Raw genomic sequence first — 18,503 nt, 5'->3', positions numbered from 1 at the left:
GATGAGGGATCGTGGCTGAATTCCAGCCCCATGGTAACAGGAACAAGTGTTTCAATTGTTGAGAAATGACTTTAATCATTGTTTTCCATCTGTAAAGTGCAAGTGTACAGCAATGTATGGAACAATTGGGAATTATGGGCACAGCCAAGGACAACCTGGATAGGAATGACCTCAGTGCATTCCTCATTGGTCCATCCTTCCATCCATCCATCCATCCATCCATCATCCATCCATCCTTCCATCCATCCATCCATCATCCATCCATCCATCCATCCATCCATCCATCCATCCATCATCCATCCATGCATCCATCATCCATCCATCATCCATCCATCCATCCATCCATCATCCATCCATCCATCCATCATCCATCCATCATCCATCCATCCATCCATCATCCATCCATCATCCATCCATCATCCATCCATCCATCCATCCATCCATCCATCCATCCATCATTCATCCATCATCCATCCATCCATCCATCCATCCATCCATCCATCCATCCCTCCCCACCCCATTTCACCCTCTCTCCACACAGCTCTCTCTGGCTGTTCAGCTCTCCCAGGCCACCTGAGGAGTCCCTTTTGCCCTTCCCTGGGCATTGCACCCTCCCTGTCCTCAGTAGTTTCTCTGGGAATTGCCGGGGATCTGGGCAGTCCCTGCTGCCGGGCACTGCTGTGGCACGAAGCCTCCTGTCCCCCCTGTCCCCCTGTCCCCCCGTCCGTCCCCTGAGAACAGCAGGGTCCAGGCGTGGGCAGGGCAGTGCCCGGAGCGCCCGTTGCCGCCGGTTCCCCGCGGGCAGTGCCCGCTCAGGGCGTGCCCGGGGGCTCCTGCCCGGGGCCGGGGCCGTGCCCGTTGCGCTCGGGCAGCAGCTGGAAGGTGAAGAACTGGCAGTGGCGCCGGTGGCCGTCGCGGGCCGGGCTGAGCAGCGAGCTGCAGTTCCTGCACTGGGGCAGCGCGCACAGCTCCAGCTGCGGCTGGCTGATCCTGCTCACGTAGCCGGGGCTGGGCGATGCCGAGGACAACGTTCTCTGGCTGCCGCTCAGGAAGCTGCCGCTGTCCTCCAGCGAGTCCCTGCGCGCCCCGTGCTCCAGCGAGCAGCGGTTCCACGTGCGGTAGCTGTAGGGCCACCAGCCCAGCTGCTTGCGCCGGTGGCACTGGCACCTCAGGATCTGGATGAAGGCCCTCTTGAACTCCTTGCTGGAGCAGGGGTAGATGATGGGGTTCAAGCAGCTGTTGAAGTAGCCAAGCCAAAAAATCACCTTGAAGATCGTTTCAGGGGGCTTCAGAGCCGAAAACAGGGATCCTGTGCAGGGGAAACAAGCAGAGAATATGTGAGATAAGGGGCTGGTCTGCCTTTAGGAAGGGAACGTGTTCATCAGATCACTGTTACAATCTGGGCTTTAAAACTCTCTTATGCACGTTGCTTTCAGTGTTGGTCTTCTGGTACTGAAATGTTATTTTTAAAGCTGGTAAGGAAATGTTTCCCATTTGAAAATTAAAAGAGGACATCATTGATAAAGGGTAAAAAATAAGAAGTAGTCCTGTTTATAGGCCCACGCCTGCTGCGGGAACATCTCCTGATCCCAGGGACAGACCAAACCTCCCTTACCTAGGCTATTGCATGAGGCACACAAGGAATAAGGCTGTGCCTTCTTCAAAGAGCTTTCAAAGGTCATTTTAAAACAAAAGTGTTCCCAGGCCCATCAAAGAACATTTCCAAAAACACCTTAAAACTTCTAATACATCCTCTGGCAGCTCCTGAACACCTCTCCATTTATCCAGATTACTGTGAGAGTTCAAACCTCCCGAAACCTGAAGCTAATTGAGGAACTTCCCACATCTCAGACATTCATAAAAATGGTGTAACCCAAACCAAGAGGTCATTCTGTGAACACTTCCCCTTCCCTTCACAACCAAACAATTTCCCCGTTGAGGCTGCCCAAATGAAAAGCTCACACTGGGGAATCCACTTCCTGTACTTTCAGTGGTGATTGATCAGCTAAATTTAGCAAATGGGGCTGGAGAAAAGAATGGAAGAGGGTTTTATGGCAAACAGAGCTGGATCTGTTATCCCTCTGGGAAAACACCTCTGTGTCTGCCCCAGGTGACCAAGGAGTGGGGATCCAGGAGAGAATTGCTCTGTCAGGAGCTGGGGTTGGGTTTGCAGAGCCTTTCAAACGGAAGGTGACAGCCCAGCCTGGCTGGGAAGGAACCTTTTCCTCCGGAGTGGTTTTGGATTAGCTGGGCTGTGAAAGCAGCTGAGTCAGTGGTGGCTGTCAGGAGGGGAGGGATGTGATTCTGGGCACTGTTCCCATCTCACAGCCACGCAGAGGTCGTGCCTGGGGCCTCTAAACTATGCAAGAGCACTTCCTCTGCTGCTGGGTAACAGCTCTGGGGTGCCAGCACAGCCAGCACAGCGTGCGTGGGGCCAGGGCTGGGCTGCACTCCCTGCATGGAGGGTCCTTACAGACAGATCCCAGATTTTACCCTGGTACAGCTTGGGAATGGTGCCAGGGCTGGGCTGCGCTCCCTGCATGGAGGGTCCTTACAGACAGATCCCAGATTTTATCCTGGCAGGGTTTGGGAATGGTGCCAGGGCTGGCTCTGCCCTGGAGCTGAGGAACTCAGGGTTAAACAGAGAGTTTAAAGGGATTTTCTCAGGACTCAGGGTTTTACAGGATCCTGCAGGGTGAGCCCCTGTCCCTCAGGGCTGCTGGCAGTGATCTGTAGGGTTTGGCAAAGCCTTTTCTGTGCAGCTGCTGCAGATCCTGCAGGTCCTGCAGGTCCTGCTCCATCCTGATGGATGCTGCAGGAATTACAGAGCACAATGTGTCAAACTGCAGAGAAACCATGAAATGCATTTGAAAAGTTTCCAGCATGCACCAAATCACTGCAGATCCCAAAACTCCTGAATGTCTCAGGTGAAGGATTCAGTGACAATTCCTGGGATCCCATGGAATGAGCCATTACATTCTTATAAAGCTCTGGGAAAAGCTGATCTAAGTTTATAACTGCAGCCAGGATGAGGAGGATGCTGCTGAATCTTCTCCATGCTCAGCTGCAAAACCTTTGCAGGGTTTATTTTGTAAGTGATAATCGCTGATATTTCCCTTCAGTTTATGGAAAAGAGAAGCTCTGTGGCTTTACAAAATAGCTACAAAGCATCATAATGTACAAGGAACTTTTTGGAGCTCACACTGATAAATTTCTTAAATTGTTTTCTGGAATTGCTTTAAAATAGAAATGACTTTTAGCTCTTAAAGTCCAGCAAACCTTATGAAGTGGCTCAGGAGTCTCTGTTTTTCCTCCACAGAATCCACAGAGGTGGATTGAAAGGTCTGCTTTTATCTGATACTGTAACAGCTGAAAATCTGTAAGACATTCCTCTACCAAATTGAAATATTTTTAGTCAGATTAAATGTGGACAGAGAAAATGCTATAAATAAAACAAACAAATAAATAAATGAATAAGGAATTTTACAGGCCAGATGAAATGAGTGAAAGTCTACTGATGAAAACTGGGAGCCAATGCAGATAAATGAGCTGTGCCTCTTTCATCTCTGTCACACAAGAATTTACTCCTGAATTTCTCAGTTTCAAAACCTTTCTGTTATTGTAGCTAAATGCTGATCTTTAATTTTGTTTATTTGTTTTAGTTAACTACAATGCCTTCTATTTAGCTGCATTAACCTGTCAGGAGCAAACAAGTGTGGGCAGTTTTGATGCCTTGATAAAATGCTAAATAAAGCGTGCTGGACATACCTGAACACCAGGCTGATATTTCCTGCTCTAATCTCTAATCACTTCCCCACTGCAGCCTGATAAGGAGATTAAATACTGCCCTGTGCTGAATTAAATTGCTCTTTAAAATGCCTGGAAAATTTGCCTGTGGTTGTCTCCTCAGTGATTTATTCCCTGTGGGGTGGCCAGAGGGATTTCCCTGCTCCAAGTGATTGCTCTCCTGGTGTTTAACAACCTCACTCTGTGTATTTTCTGCTCACTTTTATTTCCTGGCACTAACCCTGTGATTCATTAATCACAGCACCACAATCTCCCTCCCACTGCACCACTGACACCAACAAGATTTTGCAAAGCACAAGTAGAAAACAGAAAATATTTCAGAAAATCAGCCAGATCAGTTTGGAGGGATCAGATTTTTTTGCCCACAGTCCCCAGGCTTGATGTAGCTGTTGGGCTTTGAGATACACTGAGCCAGTATCATAAAAAGGAATTAAGAAGTATTTTATTTAGAAAGAACTTATTTAATTTAGGCTCTGACTGGTTCTTTATAATGAATGTTTTATTACAGAGAAAGTCAGTCAAGTCTCCTCAATGAAATTAGGGAACACTGTGGGAAACAATTTGCCATATTAATTCTGCTCACATTTCTGCACAATATGGAGGCAGAGCAGCACTGAGACAGTGAAATTCAGAGTCCACTGGAGTCAGGGAAGTCCTTGAAACCCTTTGAAAAGGCTCATAAGGACTTTAGTGGACCTGGGGAAAGTCCTTAAAATATCAGGGTGGGCAGCAGCAAAATCTTCTGGAATGGCTTAATTGTTGCACTCTTAATTAAGGAAAACTCTTCACTGAAGGAAGTTTTAATTAAACATTCATTTTTAATGCATTGTGGGTTTGATATCAATTAAGTGTAATAAATTACTCATAGAATGATCAGCTCTGCTCAGAATTTGATATTAGATTAGACAATAACTGGGAAGGAGTACTGTGGATTCCCTGGATTTAAGGACAGTCACTAGGGTTGAATTTGGGGCTGTCAGGTCCTGTTTTCTGTGCCTTACAAAGGAATTGCATTTCAAAATCTTGTAAATCCAGTTTTGCTGAGATGAAAACACACCTAGTGGGGAGTGTGTTGAGCTCCTTTCCAGTTTCCTGGAACAAATTCAACATCTGGATTTATTGCAATGCAATGGTGCAGCAGAGTCATGTAAGGGCTTTTCTGTGTGCCACTGGATATTCCAGCTGGGAAACTGGGGATCCTGCATGCCTTTGTCATTGTCTGAAGATTAAAGAGCCACAAGACATGAAACTGCTTCTCTCTACTGATAACAGGTTGAAAATGAAGTGTTTCCAAACCCCCTTGTTTGCACACCATAAAATAGAAAGGGAGAATTGGTAATTAGTGATTGGTAAAGGTTCCCTTGCAAGGCAACCCAAGGGCCAATCTTCTTTCAGAGATTCCATTTTGGTGCAGATTGGAGCCATTCTGAGTGGAGTTAAATCTGAGCTCTTCAAGAGAAAATCCCAAGGTTTTAAAAACTGCCCTGGCGAGGGAAGGCATTGCAAAACACCAAACGGTGACAGCTGAGTCCTGAGACAGGGAACACAGGAAACTTCCCCACCACCAACCCCCATCTCCATCTGTCCCCCAGAAATGTGCAGAAATGAGCCTTGCTGTGCAAGGAATCTGCTTTATGGTGGAGCTTTCCCAGGGAAAAGGGATTGATCAGGTCTGTGCTGTGAAACCAGCAGGAACCTTTCCAGGCTGGGAACCTCCGTGTTCCCCCAGGTTCCTGCAGGAGCCACAGCCCCTGGGAGCTGCTGAAGGCTGAGCTACCTCCCCTGTGTGCACAGGCAGCACAATCCTCCCTGCAGGAGCAGTAATCTGCCCTGAGAGAGCTGTTGTGAGTTTAGAATGTGCTGAAAGGATGTGGTTGCCTTTTGTTTGAGCTTCCTGCAGCCCTTCACACCACGGGCTCAGCCAAGTCAGTGTGCCAAGGTTTTAGAGCTAATTGGATTTCTAAAGCTCCTGATTCCTTCCCTTCCAGCATCCAGTATTTGTTTACATTCCCCTGGACTTATTTAATATAGGAAAAAACCCCAAACAGTAGATGTTTACAAACAGTAGATGATGAAGTGGAGAGGATGGTTATAAAACTAAGGGTTGGTCAAGCTGGGAGGCTGCTGGAGAAGAGGATTAGGATAACAGGGAAAACAGCTTGAAAACAGTGAAAAACGATCTTTAGAAACACAGAGAGCATCCAAAATAAGCAGAATCAAATTCAATAAGGAAAATGAAAGGGAAACTGGATGAAATATAAATAACAATGGGTAGCATACAAATCTGATGGGGCTCCAAGTCTGGCAGCTGTCATTCTCAGGGTAGTGATAGGTACCTCATGAATATCCTGCTATCATGGAATGATTTGGTTTAAAGGGACCTTAAAGCTCATCCAGTCCCACCCTCTGCCATGGTCAGGGACACCTTCCACCATCCCAGGTTGCTGAGAGCTCCAGAGTGTCCTGGTTGTGAGGAATTTATGTCCTGGGACTGACAACCTGTAGCAGATGCCTCATACTTCAGATGAGCAAATCACTGCAGTGAGAACAGCATGAACTTCATTCACAATGACTCAAATTTGAGAGCTTTTGAAAGGCTCTGAAAATAGAAACTTATCTGGAGTGGCCAAAATAAAACCAGGGCTTCAAGGAGTACAGATAGGCATGAGATGTTTTCCTGAGCCCCAGAGCTGCTCCACCTCCCTGCATTACAAGCAGTTGCAGGGCACAGCAGCCACGTTTGATTTCTGAAGGGACAGTGCCTTGGGTTTAAACACAGAATTGCTGCCCTGGGCACCACGTCTCAGCTCAGCCCGGCTTTGTGACTTACACCACTGAGAGAACTCACCTGTGTTTAAACTGTGCTGCCCTCAGACAAATGGGATAAACCAAGATCAGTTTTGGTCAGAATCTTGTTCAGTCTCTAAAGCTGGCAGTGCACAGGGACACAAACACTGCATTATTGTTGTTATTAGTTAGTCCAAAAGAGTGACAGACTCCAGCAGCTCCTGACCAGACAGCTCAGGAGCCAAGACTATCCTTGTTTTGCAAGGGATTAGCTGATTGAGGGAGTCTAGAAAAACTAATCTGGGTCTGCTGACATTTCATGTATTGTACTTTAATATCTGCAATGACTGAACCTACTGTGGTGTTTTCTCTCCTCCTGGTTCTGCCTGACAGCTGAGCCAATCTGTCCTGCCATGGCTGGCAGGAGATAGCTCCAGCATGGAGCTGAGCACTGTGACAGAGGTGCTGGATGAATTCCAGCACAGGTTTTGTCTCTGGCCCCTCAGAGATGGGTGGTTCTTGCTTTCCAGTTCCTGGGGCTCACCTGGAACCTCAATAAAACAGCTCCAAACCTTGCAGTGGGTGATGCAGGATTGTTTTAGTAAAGATGTGGAAATCTCCTGGCTCTTTGGTCCTGGGTCACCCTGAGACCCTGAGCTCTGGCCTCAGGTGCTTTAGGAACACCTGGATTTGTGTCCCTTTCCTCAGTGCTGCTCCTCCAGCCTGAGCAGCTCCTCAAGTGTTTGCAAACCCCTCACATCCAACTGCCCTGCTAAAAGTAACATTTCCTCTGAGACTCCCTTCCCTCCTGCTTTGATTTCCTCTCCCTGCATCAGTCCTGACATTTTTCCCTTGGATCTCTCTGCCCTCCTGGCCCAGGAGCTGCTGCCATCCCTGGGGCTGAAGAGTCAGCACAGCCCTGGGTGATTTCTCTGTGGTTTTTTCTACATTGCTCTGTATATTTATTTCTGTGACACTGACCACTGTAGGATTTCCCTTTTTTCCTCTGACAAACAAATCCAAAGCCTGCAGAGGAATTATCCAGGAATTTGTGCAATTTCCCCTCCTTTGATAACAACTTTGTCCTAAACCCCAGACGTCTGTGAGTGACTGGTAACTGATCCCCTTTGCAAAGCCAAGGCTTAAACCAGGGCTTAAGGGAGGCTGTTTCAGTAGGAAAAGAAATCATCCCAAAGTGATCTGCTGCTCCCCACGTGCCAAAACACTCTGTGCTGCTCAGTGAGTGCCCCCAGATGTTTGATTGTCCAGTTCCTGAACTTTGCACCAGGACTGACCTGCCAGATTGCCACATCTCGTTAATTTATCTGAATTCTGTAACTATTAACTCGAGGTCATCAATTGGAGAGAGCTGGACTGCTCAGGGAGGGGCAGAGGAGGTAAATGAGATGAGGATAAGCCAGGCCTAAGGCCAGGCCTCATTTGCCCTGCAGAGGAGGTAAATGAGGTGAGGATAAGCCAGGCCTAAAGCCCAGCAGAGACAGAGCCCAGTGGCACTGCCAGCACCAGACCTAAAGCCTGGGAGGGTTTCCCATGGAAACCAAGGGGCCTCATTTGGTATTTCGGAGGTTGGCCTGACATAACATAAATCTACGTTCTGTACTTAAACAGCGTTTTATTTTAGGAATAATTTCGTGTTGGCTGACCTTCAATGTGCAGAAGATTTTATGTTATTTTTTATTACTTGCAGAGAGATTCCAAAAGCCTGATCCACACTCAGTCCCACCAGGTGTATCTTCATCCTGGGGCTCTTGGGACCTCTCCCATGTCAGTTCAGTTCCAAAGTTTTATTTTCCTTTGCAGGATCTGTGGGAGCAGGCTCTGCACTGGGCAGTGGATCCTGCTCTGATCTCCCCTGGGATGGTGCAGCAGCCTGGGGAAGTGCCCTGGTTAAGTGCCTGGTGCGTTTTCCCTCAGGAAATGTCTGGGAGAGGACTGGGAAGTCTGCTCTGATATCTCAATTTACCGGAGTGACACAAAACCTCTCCTTGCACAATCCATCATTTGGTATTCATGTTTTAAACAAAGGTATTGACATAAAATTAGTCCCTCCATTGTTTAAAGGAGGGAGTTTTAATGAGTGTTACCTTAGTTCTGCAGGGCTCTAGCCTTTAAATAAAAATATCTCTTTTACTCATCATTTATCAGCAATGAATATTTAATGTAGTCCTGCTGCCTAAGGAAGAATTTGTATGAAAGGGATGAAAAGAAACATTTATTTTAAAAATACCAAGATATTTACTCCTCGAAGCTGAGTCACTGAATTTATGGCCCAAGAAGTTGTCTCAAAGACAAAAATGTATTTAGTTTATTTTTTATGGTGAATCACAAACAATTTTGAGTGGCAGGGTGACTGTTTGCACAGGCAGGGGGCTTTTATAAATGTGCAGCCAGGATGTTCTGCAGCTCCATTGGTGTCTGGAAAGAAAATCCAATACAGGAATAAACCAAATTTCTCCCACACTTCTCTCTGACCCCAGTTCTGCATCCCCAGGTGCTGAAGGTAGCACAGCTCAGTGCCCCAGACCTGACTGGGGGTAACTCAGTGCTGAGAATTCAATGCTGCTCAGTGCCTGTGCTGGCAAGGCTGCAATTCCAATCCACACTGGATTCAGAGATTTCCTTGGGATTTTTTTGCTTGAAAAACTCTCTGGAAGCATTGATATAATTTCTTTTCATTTTCCCAAGCAATCTGCCTGCTTTCAGCACCACAGCTGCTCCCAGGCACAGCTGCCACCTGATGGAGTAACTCTGGGCTGGAATATGAAACGGGGAGCTGCGGAATAAATTGAAATGCCAGACTGGAAGAAGAATAATTTTGCCTGGGAAACTCAAGGAATTGCTAAGAATACCAAGGAAACTCTGCTAGATCTAAGCAGATTTGTTCAGACCTGGGGCTGTGCTGCTGCAGAAATAACATTTACCAGCTTGGCAGATGTTCTGTGCTTGGATCCACAGAAATCCAGAGCTGCTTTGCCAACACCCTCCTGCAGAGCCATGGAGATGCTGGGGGGAACAGGGAGCAGAGAAACAGAAACAGAAACAGCCAGCATGCAGATGTGAGGCTGTGATTTGGGTCACTGGGGCAAACAGGAGCTGTGGGAAGGAGAAGCTGAGGGAGAAGCCTGTCCTGGCAGGAAGGGCAAGCTGGACAGTCCAGGGACCAGGGGAGAGCTTGGAAAACATCAGCACCTTTTGGATTCTGCAGTTGGCCTATCCCAGGAATTGATTTCATACCACTGGGTGCTCTCTAAAGGGTTTTTTAATAGCATTTCACTGATTTTGTGTTTTCAAGACACAAAGCAAGAGATTCCTGCTATGAGGAGTGCAGCTCACTTAGGAATTCTTCCCCCTGTGCTGCAGTTGAGAGCAGCTGCACTGTGCATGTCAGGAACTGACTTTTCCCACCTGTCCTAGTGAGCAATGCTTGAATCATGCCTGACATCCTCAATTGGCTCTGCACTGATACACAGAGATAAAAATACAGGGGTTGGACAGTGCTGCATCGTAAATTTAAAAAGAAAAACCAGGGGACAAGGGATAAACCCAGCGTATTCCTAGGCAGCAAAACCAAGGGAAAACACCACTGTGGAATGCATTTGGGTCCTGTGTGGGGTGATGTGGATTCTCTCTGTCCTCCTTTTCCGGACAGAGGGTTTCTGACAGAAACAGGGCTCCCATTGGCTCTGGGGTGCCAATGGCCTCTCCCTGGGCTGGGCTCCTCAGCTCTGGTTTGTCCCCCAGCACTGGCTTTGTCCCCCACTTTGGGTTTGTCCCCCAGCACTGCCTTTGTCCCCAGCCCCTGAGCCAGCCCTGGTGCTGTGCTGGAGGCTCCAGCCTGTCCCCCACTGCTGCCTTGGCACAGCTTACACAGGAGATAGATAAAATCGTGTCCTGGCAAGCCATCAATTCTCCCTCAGGTGGTTTAACAGCCTCTCACTAAACCTCCCATGGAGCCCGGGAGATCTGAAGTCACTCCTCAAAGGGGAAGCTGACAGCTGAGTTATTGAGGGTCAGTAACTGGGAGCTGCTCCGTGGCTCCCTTGGCTCCTGCCCTGTGTCTGTGATTTTGCTGGGCTGGGTGAGGGGGTCAGTCCTGGCTCCTGCCACCCACCCGCACGAGCTGCTGTGTTCACAGCTGCTTTTTTTCCTCCAATAACTCAAAATCAAGGAGGGCATCTGCTTTATCAGGGGATCATGACCTACTGCTACTAATCTCATATGGTGAAATACATTTCTGTCCACAGCTGGGTATTTTTGCTTGTTTTATGTTATAAACTTCCTCTAAGAGCCAGCACAAGGACTTAAATTTCAGTAGCCAAAGAGAACTTTTCTCATGGTTTTCCTTCTGTCTGGAATTTTTCACATCCTTAATGTGACCTTTATGCAAGTTTTGAGTCATAAAGATTTTAAAATTCAGTATAAGAAGCTAGAGATGACAAGGTTGCCCTGCAGTAGCCGAAGCAGTAAAGATTCTTAATAATACACATAGATTATAGTTTTATAATACTCCACCAGGACCAGGCTGCTGAACTCTGTTCAGTTTTCTACAACAATCTCTATAAATATTCGCTTACTACTCAATCAGAAATGTTTTGGTTGGGTAACTAAGTAAACACAAATACAGAACATTAATAAAGGCTTTTTCTCTCCTTTCTCTATCCACCTCTTTCCATAATTAGGCTGCCAGATTGTCACAGAGAAATGAATTTTGGACAGATATTTCTGAGAGCTCAGTAATTGAATATCTTGAGATACTCCCCTTCAGAGGTTGTGCTAATATTAAAAACAACACAAGAACATTTCACAGCTTTGGGCACTCTGAGCAATGTGTTAAGGCTATGCCAATGCTTGAACAGTATTTTAAAGCTGAAAGGGAACAAAGTGGCTGCCAAAGCTCCCATGGCAGTGTCCAAAATGAGAACTGGTGACCCCAATGAGCACCTTCCTTAGGATCTGTGGATTCTCCTTTGCTTTTGGGATTTGATCAGTAATGTTTGAACTCACAACTAGAACTTTTCAGCTTCCCAAAGCTCAGGGGGGTTTTGCCCCTCACAATTAACTGAGTTCATTTCCAGTGAGGGAACCTTAAAATGCCATAATCCAACTGTGTTATATCCCAAACCTGGGGCAAACCTGACCTGAACCCCCAACATTGCAGGGCTGCAGCTCTCTGGTCTCACCTAGGATTTGGAGTAAAGCACTTTGGTAATGTTTCTGACACCTAATTCAATTCAAATGAGCAACACAAAGGGGGATTTAAGATATGAACCCTTGAGAGATTGTCCCCTAGGGTGACACAGGCCCTGAGGACTGCGGGTGAGCAGCTTTGTGCACACTTCCCAAAGTTCCAGCCTGACTCTTTGCACACCGGGAGTTCCCTTCCTTTCATGCCTTCCTTTCATCTGCTCACTGCAGCTCTCCCAACAGAATCTCCTCCTCATCCCTCTGATTCCTTTCCAAGATATTTCCGTGGGATCCAGCCAGCCCACCCCAACCCCTGCCCTCGCATCCCCAACTCACCCAGTGGCAGGACAATGAAGAAGGGGAGCCAGCACAGGATGAACATGCCAACCACGATTCCCAACGTCTTGGCTGCCTTCTTTTCTCTGGAGAACTTTAAAAGTTTGAAAGCTAAGGAGTTCCTGGGGTTGTGGCCCTTGGACTTGGTGTTGTTCAAGGCGTCCTCGTGGACGTGCTTGTAGTGAATCCGTAGGGTCAGCTCCTTGGAGTTGGACATCTCCTTCATCACCCCAGCTTCCAGGTTCCTCGTAGTCCTCTTGGCCACGATGTAGACCCGGCAGTACATGACGAGGATGACGATTAAGGGGATGTAAAAGGAGCCCAGGGAGGAGAAGAGGGCATAGAAGGGCTCCTCGGTGATGCGGCACTCCCTGTCGTCCTGCGGGGCCGGCTCCTTCCAGCCCAGCAGGGGCCCGATGGAAATCACCATGGACAGGACCCAGACGGCCAGGAGAGCCAGAATCGCCCTTCTCCTGGTGACCAGCGTGGGGTACTGCAGGGAGTACCGCACCCCGATGTATCTGTCGATGGAAATGGCACACAGGCTCAGAATAGAGGCTGTGCAGCACAGCACATCCACTGCTGCCCAGATGTCACAGAATATCCTCCCCAAAACCCAGTAGCCCAGCACTTCCAGCGTGGCAGAGAACGGCAGGACAGTGAAACTCAGCAGCAGGTCTGCTATGGCCAGGTTAACGATGAAATAGTTCGTGGGGATTCTTAAATGTCTGTTGCAAGCCACTGAGAGAATGACCAGGATATTACCTATGATAGCAAAGAGAATAAAGGCACCGAGGATCAGCCCCACAATGATCGCCCTGCTGGTGGCCAGGGCCGGTGAATCCAGGTCGCTTCCTGTCTCGTTGGAGTTGTTTGCAGAAAAATTGCCATAATTTAGTGCAGAGCCTTTGAAATATCCCGGTACCGATGTATTGGATGTATCGCCAAAGTAGATATTCATCTTAAAATTCATCCTCCATAGCAAGCTGGGGTCGCGTCCCTCGGCGAGTCAGCTCAAAGTCATCTCTGGACTCGCGAAGTGGCTGCAGAGCCGCGGGCGGTGCGAGCAGGGGAATTCATGGTGCCCGGGAGCCGCAGCCCGGCACGGAGAGCCCGCCCGGCCCGGACACTGCCCGGGGCAGCGGAGCCACCGCACGGGGCTGATCCGGGCACCGCAGTCACCGCACCCGCACGGGGCTGCTCCGCGCTCCGGCACTGCCCGGCGGGGCCGCTGCCAGCGGCAGCAGCAGAGCGGCAGCAGAGCAGGAGAACAGCAGCAGAGAGGCAGCAGAGCAGCAGCAGAGCAGCAGCAGAGCAGCAATCGTGCCCGGAGCCGCGGGAGCTGCGCTGCTGCCGAGCCTGACACGGGGCGGGCTCTGCGCTGGCCCCGGAGCGGCCGCGCCGGAGGCGGAGGGACCGAGGGACACGGGGACAGAGGGACCGGGGGAGAGAAGGACTGAGGGACTGAGGGACTGAGGGACTGAGGGACCAGGGGACAGAGGGACTGAGGGACTGAGGGACCAGGGGACAGAGGGACCAGGGGACAGAGGGACCGAGGGACCGAGGAACAGAGGGACAGAGAGATCGAGGGACAGAGGGACAGGGGACAGAGCGATAGAAGAACCGAGGGACAGAGGGATGGCCCCGGGTCCCTGCGCGGCTCCGCCGTGCGGGGCCAGTGCGGCGACCCTGCGGTGGCGGTGCGGTGGCCGGGCTGTGACAGTGCGGTGGCCGTGGCGGTGCGGGGACAGTGCGGGGACTGCCAGTGGCTGTGGGTGACAGTGCGGTGGCGGTGCAGGGACTGTCCGTGATGGTATCCTGTCAGTGCGGTGGCCGTGCGGGGACAGTGAGGCGACAGCAGTGGCAGTACAGCACTGGGGACAGCAGTGAGTGCAGGGACAGCCGGGGACAGCAGTGAGTGAGGGGACAGCAGTGGGGACAGCCGGGGACAGCAGGGAGGGGACAGCAGTGAGTGAGGGGACAGCAAGGGACAGCAGGGAGGGGACAGCACTAGACGGCACTGCCGGCCGGGTGACACCAGGGGAGCATCACGATCTTTAACTCGTTGGCCACAGGAGCCTGCAGTGCAAACCTGTAAAGAAGCAGCTGCGTTATCTGAGAAAGAATTTCCTCGGTGGAACGTGTTGAAAAAGGCAGTTTCAGGACAAAATGATCTGTTACCCTTTTGCCCATTAAGGAAATATATTGGAGTTTATTTTGTGAGTCACATATCATTTTAGGGAGCTAATAACCTCCTAAGGACAAATAGCTCAGTTCCAAAAATCCATGGTTTATTTGTACTATTCATCATTCAGTATTGTATTCAATATTCAATGACGGCATAACGTTTGTTTCTAATTAAGAATCTGATAATGAAATAAAATTGTAGCAGATCAGTAAAATCTTGATGCTGTTCTGTGCTCCTGTACAGGGCACCTCAGTGGCTGCATCTCCTCTTTTGCACCTCTGTAACTTTTCCAGGCAGAGTTTATTGTGAACCCCAGCCCTGAGCAGAGCTGAGCACCCCACCCACAGGCCAGGGGAAGGCAGACACAAAGATTTACTGTAGGAAATAGTTTACCTTTAGTCCTCTGATGCTGAAGTATCTCTCTGAGTCTTTGCTCAGGGCTCTGAGGTCACTGATGTTAACTCATCGTAGCTCTGGGAAGAGTCATCCTCTTACAGTAGCCTATAAAGCAAAATATAAGTAATGATTTATTCTGTAGATAATAGCCTTTAAAGTCAAAAGCGGCTTCTTGGTTTCTTCATCTTGTGAAGCTTCGGGGAGAAATCTCAGATCTTTAGAACTCAGTGCCATGAAAAACAACAAGTGAGAGATTTGCTGAACATAAAACTGCCAAAATCCTGTTCTCAACTTTTGCCATCAGATTACATCCCCCAGCTGTTGTCTGCTGTACTCTGAGTTACTCTATATTGATTTTCCTGTTACAAAGTGTACCGTGTTTAAAATAAAAACTTCATATTTAATAAGGCAGCTATGGCTGAGAGTTGCAGCTGACTGCTGCTTTTGAGGACAAACCTTGTAAACAGAAGTTGAATTTTGGTCAGGGAGTGCATGGCAGATGCTGGTGTGGCCCTTCCCAGCAGCAGGGCTGTGGCAAAGATTTGTTGTTCAGAAACTTCCCTTTGAAATGCTCACAAGAATCTCAGGGTAATGCCATGGAGTCACTGGAGGGGAGAGAAGCAAACTCTGGATTTATGAGCTTCACCTCAGCTTTTCTGCCCTGCCCTGTCCAAGCAGAGCTCTCGGTGCTGAAGAGGCAGGGAGCAGCTGGACTTGGGGCATCCATCCTTCACACTTCCAGCTCCTCTGGGCTCCGCTCTCAGCTCTGTCTGGGATTTCTGACCGTGTTTCTGTGCTTGTCTGTGGATTCCTCAGGCTGGGGCTCTGTCCTGGGGCCACAGCTCTGCCCTGGGAGCACCCTGTGCAGTCCTGGTGGCACAGAGGGCACGGAGCCACTGCAGCCTCCCTCTGCTGGGGCTGAGCTGCACCCATGTGAAATGGTTTGATTAAATCATTGGGTCAGACATAACCCTGTTACAGCCTTTGGCACGTCAGAAAACGTGATCAGAATGTGAGAGGCTGCATAAGGAAAGCTCTGTGAGGATGTGAACTGTCAGCTGGCATCGTGTGGGACATGCCCAGCCTGCCAAGGGGGACAGAGTGCCCTGACACTGCTGCCTGGCCTTGGGCACACTCCAACCAGGCTTTGTAGTCCCAAGGAACCAGATCTTTCAGCAGCCTTTCAGCAGCCATTCCAGGATCAGCTGCTTCCAGGACACGGTGCCCACAGCAGAGAGAGGGCAGAGGGGAGGGAACAGTCCTGGCTGCTCATGGCTGGGCTAAAACATTTGCATTTCCCTTCCTGGGGCTGCTTCCTGGGCCCTCTGCAGGAAAGAACAGACGGAAAAATCCCATTCCAGGGGCAGAGGAAGACAAAGCTGTGGCTCATCTCCCACAGCCCCCCGAGGAGCCAGGTGTGCTCTCACAGCCCTGCTCACCAGGCGTGCAGAAACAAACCCTGGGTGATGATGAGCCTGAGCTGCTGAATGCTCACAAATTGCTCTGAGATCTTCAGCAGCAGGTGCTGCCAGAGAATCAAATGTATTGACACTCAGACACCAGCATTAACTCTTTACCTGCCTGGGGGTGAGGGAATAGGCACCGTGAGAAAAGGGAAATTTTTGTGCCACAGGTTTGAGGTGGCACTTGAAGCCAGTCAAAGACACCTGCTCAGAGAAGTGCAGACAGGATCAATGGCAGAGTTCCTTTCATCCAGATGAATAGTGTTCAATGGAAAAGTGAATTGAATAACCCAAAGATCCTAGTCAATTATGCTTCAATAAAGCTCCCAGAGTCATTTTCAATGACTCCTGCATTGAAAGGAGCCCTTTAGCGTGGCTCAGCTTTGTAAGGGCTGTGCTCCTTTCCCTCATCTGCAAATGTTAAAGCATGTGCTGGCATTTGGGTCTGATCTGAGGCACAGCAGAGCCACCCCCAGAGCCCTTTGGCAGCACAGCTCCTAGCTGGGCATGGGGATGAGCTGACCCAGGAGCTAAATGGGAATATCTGTTATACAATCCATATATTGTATCCATATACTGTACTGAGCCTCCCCATCCCTCTGCTCTGCTCCTTTCTCTGATATCAGAGCATTGCCAAGGAGTGCAGTGAGGAGCTGGGCCTGGGGAAGGGTTTTGGAGGTTTTTGGTGTGATTGTGAGTGGGTGTTTGGATTCCTGTGATGAGGAATTGTATCTGCAGCTCTGAGAACGTTTGTGTGAATGCCTGGCTCTAGACTGTGTTCAAACCAGAGCTTCTCTGTAGGGAGGTCCTTAAATCTATATTGATAAAAAGATGAAATTTGTCTGCTTTTGATAGAAATAACAGCGTTAGCTACAGAGCTGCACTTCATTATTGCCTGTTTTATTAATTGCAGTGGATAAGGTTGGTAGTGAACCTCTGCAGAGCTGGTACAAGGCTCCTTCCTCAAGTCTTTCTTCTGGAAATCACAAAAAATCACACACTGTCATCCACAAAATGTATTTCCTTCATTTCCATTCTTTCTGAGGGGCAGAACTTTGTCCTTCATGGAAAACTTCTTTGTCTCAGCCAGAAGTATAAAAACTTCCCCCAGACATTGGAAATACACTGGATCATGGTTTCCTCACCTTTGGTGATTAACAAGGAACACATTTCCTTGGCACACACAAACCCTGAAACCCAGGAAAGGGAATTTCCATGATGAGAAGAGAAAAAATGCATTTAAAATGCTAATTTGCAGTTGTCCAATGGTGATATTTAGAGCCTTGTGGGTTTATTTTCAGCGTAAGGCAAATATCTCTGAGGTTTGTATTAACAGCCAAGGTTATTAGCTGGAACTTGCCAAAACAGGATTCCACACACTTGCAATTTGGAATAATCTTTTTTTCTGTAGTTACTCAGTGCTTGTCATTTTAAAGTAAATAGGATTTTGAGAGCATTTTTTGGGTACAATTAGCTAAAATACAATTATTTTCACGCTGTCACTGGCTCTCAAATCCCCTCCAGGCTTAGGTTTTGCAGGCCCATTGCCCACACTGCACCATGCTTTTTTCTCACTGTGCATTTCTGTCAGAACTGTGCTGGAGACTCCCAAAATTTATCAGCAATTTCCCAGTTACGGATGGAGGCCTTATCTCAGACGCTTCGTGAGGGTGGTGCCAGCAAGGGATTGTGCATTTGGGTGGGGTGGGAAAAAACGGTCCCAAAATCAGTGTTTGGGAAAAGTGATCCCTGCCTGGGCAGGTCCTGCCCGTGCTGTGCTGTCCTGGCTGTGCCAGTGGCCAAAGGAAGTGCAAATCCCTCCCAAAGCTCTGCCCAGCTGCCCTGAGGAAAGGGGATTCCTGCCTGATCCCACCTGGAGAGGATCCAAACCAGGGAACTCTCTGACTCTGCATCTGTTAGAGATTAAATCCAAATTTCAGGGAATTTAAGGGAACCAGGAGAGGGGAAACAGTTGAATTCTGGTGGAGAGGCTGGAGGGGTCTCCTGGAAGGATCATTTCCTTTGCTCCACATTTCAGCTGTTTCAGAACTTGCCTCTTTTGGGAAAGAATTATAATGGAATAAACCTGAAGTTTCTAGATCTGAGAAATTCAAATTAGTACAGATTGCCCAGTCTTTTTTTTTTTTTTTTTTTTTAAGGCTGAGTATATTTATTTACATTAAATAAGTTAAACTTCCTTGAAAATACTTAACCTGAGATGAAAAGGGCAGGAATTAAATGCTGGCAAAAGAAACCCATTTTAAACACAGCACAAAGCTCCTGCTCTAACTGGCACAAACCAACGTGGTGCCAAGGGCTGA

The 18,503-nt window shown here is 48.6% G+C and overlaps 1 protein-coding gene across 1 annotated transcript; it reads right to left on the bottom strand.

Annotated features, from left to right (window-relative positions):
* Nucleotides 1-781: 781 nt before the first annotated feature.
* ADRA1B (adrenoceptor alpha 1B) lies at nt 782-13,361 on the bottom strand. The gene is made up of 2 exons (XM_058815331.1): nt 12,136-13,361; nt 782-1,309 (listed from the first exon to the last, which is right to left on the bottom strand). The coding sequence occupies exons 1-2, from the start codon at nt 13,106-13,108 to the stop codon at nt 813-815; spliced, it is 1,470 nt and encodes a 489-aa protein (XP_058671314.1). The 5' UTR covers nt 13,109-13,361; the 3' UTR covers nt 782-812.
* Between the last annotated feature and the right edge of the window lie 5,142 nt (nt 13,362-18,503).

This window comes from Ammospiza caudacuta, chromosome 16 (assembly GCF_027887145.1).
Source record: "Ammospiza caudacuta isolate bAmmCau1 chromosome 16, bAmmCau1.pri, whole genome shotgun sequence".
Classification (NCBI taxonomy): Eukaryota; Metazoa; Chordata; class Aves; order Passeriformes; family Passerellidae; genus Ammospiza; species Ammospiza caudacuta.
Note: the sequence above shows the minus strand (reverse complement) of the source record. Positions and strands in the feature narration are given on the sequence as shown.